This window comes from Sinocyclocheilus anshuiensis, unplaced genomic scaffold, assembly GCF_001515605.1.
Source record: "Sinocyclocheilus anshuiensis isolate Anshui unplaced genomic scaffold, SAMN03320099.WGS_v1.1 scaffold946, whole genome shotgun sequence".
Taxonomy (NCBI): domain Eukaryota; kingdom Metazoa; phylum Chordata; class Actinopteri; order Cypriniformes; family Cyprinidae; genus Sinocyclocheilus; species Sinocyclocheilus anshuiensis.
In genome coordinates this window covers 958,977-964,564 of record NW_015540927.1, presented here as the reverse complement: position 1 = coordinate 964,564, position 5,588 = coordinate 958,977, and the positions used below count along the sequence as shown (strand labels likewise).

At 32.9% G+C, this 5,588-nt stretch overlaps 1 protein-coding gene across 1 annotated transcript in view; it reads left to right on the top strand.

Moving 5' to 3' along the window:
- LOC107689384 (CAP-Gly domain-containing linker protein 2-like) overlaps positions 1 to 5,588 on the top strand; it is a 60,656-nt gene that overhangs the window by 33,140 nt on the left and 21,928 nt on the right. Inside the window, exon 5 of the mRNA XM_016487349.1 lies at positions 1,142 to 1,354. Coding sequence (XP_016342835.1) covers positions 1,142 to 1,354 — 213 coding nt within the window. The remainder of the gene's footprint in view (positions 1 to 1,141; positions 1,355 to 5,588) is intronic.

The window sequence follows — 5,588 nt, the reverse complement described above, 5'->3', positions numbered from 1 at the left end:
TGTAAAATTAAATGTTAGTAAAATGTGAAATTGACTCAATGAATGATTGACAAAAACAGAACATCAAAAAACAAATGCATTTTGATGCATTCAAAGGATCATATTGTTTTAGAGAGGGTTTATTTACTGCTGAAAGGACAACATATCGGTCATTTTTGGATTTTGGATCAGTTGCACTTGAGATGACGAGATTTTTAATCTTTGTGTAGTGTATTGTTTGGAGTTTATTAATTATTAATTCAAATACTGCAATATCAAACCATGATTTTTAGTCTTTCTGCTCTGTCTAAATTTATCTATTACTTATGTCAAACAGGTTTTTCTATTTCTGAGCAAAGCAAAGAAGAATTCAAATGGGTTTATGTCACGAAAACTGTCAGTAAATGTCCCAATCATATATAATAATGTCTGAATTGCTTTCAAATAAACAATTTTAAGGAGAAAGGTCAGCAAATCTCAGATTGTGACTTTGAAACCCTGTTACCTTTGAAAGTCTTAATTCAGTTTACATTTCTGTATGTTCTGCATAATTTATCAGAAAAGCTTTGAATGTGACTTGCTTGGAACCAGAGACTTTTCTTACACTCTTTTGTTGTGGCAATTGCGATTGTGTGTATATGAAAGAGGGAGATTTAAAAAAAAAAAGTAATATGAATGCATGCTTCTGACGCACACAGAATGTGTATACACTTCTTTGTTTCTAAAGGACACAATATGCTTTCTTATGTGTAGTAGTTGTGCCATCACTAATGAATAGGCTGTGACCTCCTTTTTTCCCCAGTGCTGGGTTGATGAATGTAGGCCAGTTCAACTAGCACAACAGTCATTCCCAGTTATATCTCAGCACCAGCTGGCAGATTTTACTACACTACACTGCACTGCTGACATTCAGTGGGACCAGCTCTATTTTCCTAGACGTTAATTTTTTTAGACAGACATTCATTAGTGATAGATATATTTGGCCATTTTAAGAGTATCATCATGAGTTGAAAGAGAAATATATTCAATTGTAGTTATTTTTTATGTAAGTAATGTAAAATAAATATAAAAATATATAATTAATTTAATATAATTCTCATATGGTGTGTAATTTATTAGAATAAAACTAATAATTGTTTTTAATTTTTTTTGCCTTTTTCAGTCGAGTGTTTCATTATACTGTTATCACAATAAACCATGTGTCCATGTTATCACTATGCACCTCTGAACTTCCTCTGCTCTCTCCTCAGGTTGGCGGAACTAAAACAGGAGTAGTGCGTTATGTGGGAGAGACTGACTTTGCCAAGGGCGAGTGGTGTGGAGTGGAGCTGGACGAACCGTTAGGGAAAAACGATGGAGCTGTAGCTGGAACCAGGTACATCATTAGTCTTCTGCTAACATGTCCTGTCTTTAGCAACACCCTCAATGGCCTTCAGTATTAAGAGGTCTCATTGTTTCATGACTTTTTAAAAGAGTTTTAAAGTATGTTTAGTATGTTAATAAATATCAGTTGTAGTGTGACCTTCTGTACACAGAAATGGGTTCTTCAGCTTGTAACAGCAGCAGGACCCTTTTTGGTGCTAAATAGAACCTTTTTTATAGGGTTCCATAAAGAACCATGCTTTGAAAATGCTATATAGGACCTTAATGGTGTTATAATTAACCTTTTTAATGATAGTTTATTTTGATTATTATTATTATATTTGGTAACACTTTAGTATAGGGACCAATTCACCCTATTTACTAGTTGCTTATTAGCATGCATATTACTAGCATATTGGCTGTTTATTAGTACTTATAAAGCACATATTGATGTATTATTCTGCATGACCATATTCTACATCCTTAATCCAATACCTAAACTTAACAACTACCTTGCTAACTATTAATAAGAAGTAATTAGGAGTTTATTGAGACAAAAGTCGTAGTTAATAGTTAGTTAATAGTGAGAACTGGACCTTAAAATAAAGTGTGACTGTATATTTATATAATTAATATTAGTATTATTAATATTATTTGTATTATTTATTAATATTGTTTTTTCTATCACTCTATCTGCCTGATCTTATAATATCTTGTAGCCTCCATTAGGGTTTTATATAAAAACAACCACAGCAACAGCATGTTGTGTCAATTAGGTACTTTTTTTTTAATAACGTGAAATTATAGCAAAAATGACAGTGCTCTAACAACAGTTATTAGCAGAACGCATTAATAAATGACAGTTGACATTGAACATAAATAAATACTTAAAAAAGTTAAAATAGAAACAGAAAATGTAATGAAGACCAAGTTACAGTGAAATACCAAATTTTCACAATCCTCAATGATGCCTTTAAGTCCATCATTATGTGTGTTTTGGTGTGACTGAGTGGCAGTTTCTCCTACAGATGATGAGGTTGTGGGATGTGATGCATCTGAAATACGCAATTGAGTTTAGAGTTACAATGTGTCTCTTTACATTGGTTTATATAAAAACAATTATTTATGAAAGCCAGTAGTATATGAGCGCTTCACAATGTTAAAAGGAAAAAAGTAATATAAAGTCATGGGATAGCTGTGGCTGGGTATGTTTATGCATAAATACAAGTAATAAATTTGAGAAAATCTAACAATATGGACCATAAATTCAGTATCTTTGTTACTTACTTAGTGGTGAAGAGGAGAGAAGTATCCTTAACTGAACAGAGCTGCTCACACTTACATGTTCTGTTAAACTAAAAAAGAGAAAAAGACATTGGTAGGAAACTAGTTACAAATTGACAGTTAGAATTGTAGACATTTTAAGAAAGAAATCATTTACCTGTTGAGAGTGTGTTGACTGTGTAGATGGATGGCTGAGCTCCAGAAAATCAGTAATGAGCCATCTTTTTTTAGAGTGGGGCCTTTATTAGGTATTTGCATTAAAGGGGTCATATGATGCTTTTTTAAAGATCATTATTTTGGTGTAACAGAATATGTTGAAATGCTTTAATGTTCAAAAAACACATTATTTTTCAAATACTGTACATTATTGTAGGTCCTCTATGCCCCGCCTCTCTCAAACGCTTCGTTTTCTACAAAGTCCCTCCTTCCGACAAGCGCAGTCTGCTCTGATTGGCCAGCTGACCCAGTGCATTGTGATTGGCCGAACACCGCAAGCACTCGTCGGAAATCTCCAAAGAGAAAGGAAAACTTGAAATCGCATCATATGACCCCTTTAAAACAACAGTAACAGCAATAAGATATATGAATTAGGTACTTATTTATTGACGTGAAGTTGTAGCAAAAATGTCAGTGCTTCAGCTTGTAACACTCCAAAGAGAAAGGAAAACTTGAAATTGCATCATATGACCCCTTTAAAACAACAGTAACAGCAATAAGATGTATGAATTAGGTACTTATTTATTGACGTGAAATTGTAGCAAAAATGTCAGTGCTCTTACCAACAGTTTTCAGCTGAATACATTTATAAATGACAACTGACTTCGAACATGAATAAATACATAAAATAAGTAAAACAAAATAAAAACAAAAAAATAGATGCGATGAAGACCAAGTTCCAGTAAAATATCTTCACAATCCTCAATCTTAGATTTTTTAATGTTTTGTACTGTTTTCCACTTATAATGTTATCAAGATTTTTACATCAAAAAACGTCATAATTTAGAAGTAACATGCTATTTTCTGTCCTGTTTTGACCCCCCTCATCAGAACGCTCTGTATGAATAGGCGTGGCAGATTGTAGACTCGGAAGTAAACGCCCACCGCTATGATTGACTAACAGTTGTGTATGTTTGACAGCCTACATCCAGCTGTGATTTAGGTTAAAAACGCACAAATACACAAATCAAACAATCTGTAATAACTAGGGATGTTCTTTTTAACCGGTTAACCGACCGTAAGAATTTTGACCGATTAATACAATTGATTATTTGCTTTTTTTTGTACATGAATGCTTTAGTTTTTTCAGTAATTGATCAAAATATTTAAAAAGGTTTGCTGCATGGTTAAAATACGTTACGCGTATAAAAAAATGTGTTTTTTAGGGGGAAAAAAAACATAAGTCGCATTTTTTATTTCATTCAGAACTAGGCCTAATGCCGACGCGAAATGTTTACAAACATTATAATAAACACTGTAAACATAGCTAGGCTATTTTAGTTCCCCTCACTCCACAACAAATCCTTTCAATTAACAGTATTTAGAAAAGAACAAGAATTAAAAATATAAGAAGCTATAGCAATATAAACGACAAGCCAAAACGAATTCATTTAGGCTAAAACGAAACTGAAACCAATGTTGGGTCTCTCATTCCACACAAAATCAAATGTTTCCGTATTCGCGATGTATTTGAATGGCAAATTATTATTTATTATGTACTTCACTCGTGTTCCAATATCCACGTAAAACAAAATGTTTTGCATAACATCACGGCGGTACTGTGATAACACTTAACGGCACAGATTTTACTACATTTTTTTTTTACTATATAGTTTTTTTTCCATATGTTTGTCTGACGGTATTTTATTATGATAATGAACAGGCTGCATTGTCAATGTAGCAAAGCTTAACTGTGTGCGCGCTTGCGGCGCAGGCGCAATCACTTGATTTTGTTTCCTTCTAACAGTGGAAGCAATTACTCCTTTTAGTCATAAAGATAATAGAAATTGTAAAAGGTTTGCCTTTATTTGTGTACATTCCCAATAAAAACAAATCTTTGTGCTTTTGTAAAACAAGCCTAAAGAAAAGTAGGATGCCGCTTTCTGCCATCTGTTTCCTTTTGCGCTGCACAAAAATGAACTGAAGCTCTGCAGGCTACTTGTTGCACAGTTTTTCTTTAATTTTCTTATTTTATTAGTAAAAAGAAGTAAAAATATGTTTCTCGTATAGGCCGATTTATTCGTTTATATATATACAGTGTTGGGAAGGTTACTTTGGAAATGTAATAGGTTACAGATTACCCTATTTAAAATGTAATAGTAGTGTAACTTTTTCAATTACTGTATAAAAGTAATGTAACTGATTACTTTTGATTACTTTTTGATTACTTTTCTAAATTTCTAATGAATGTTTATTTGCAGCTGTTAATCATTTTCAAACATTTACACCATGCAGGGTTAACCTTATAGTAGTGCTCAGACTTTCAAAATCCCTCCTCACTTGAATTAAGATGATCAAATTTGAACACATCCACCACAGAATCAGACTTTAGTATCGCCTTTTACTTTGAGATTGATCTGAAGTTCAATGCAGATTTAAAATCATAAGAAATAGTTTACTGATACTATTTTTGAAACCAAATCTTTGCATAACTACAGGAAAGTCTTTTCGCGGCTTAATATTCATAGACACTAGTCCATATCGTGTTTTGATTAAAGTGTACTGACCTACTTTTGATTTATTCGTCCAAAATGTGGCATATTCCGTCCGCGTTAGGCTATAGGAATTCCGTTTTTATGACTGGATTCTACGAACCAGTCTGTGTTTTCCGCATCGCGGAAATTATTGGACCGTATGTCTCAGAGTAGTCAGTGTAATTTGGGGAAAAAAACAATTAAATCTGTATGTGGATGTGTGTAAATATTCAAATGTAATCCCCTTTGTAATCGTTAACATTTTCATAAGTA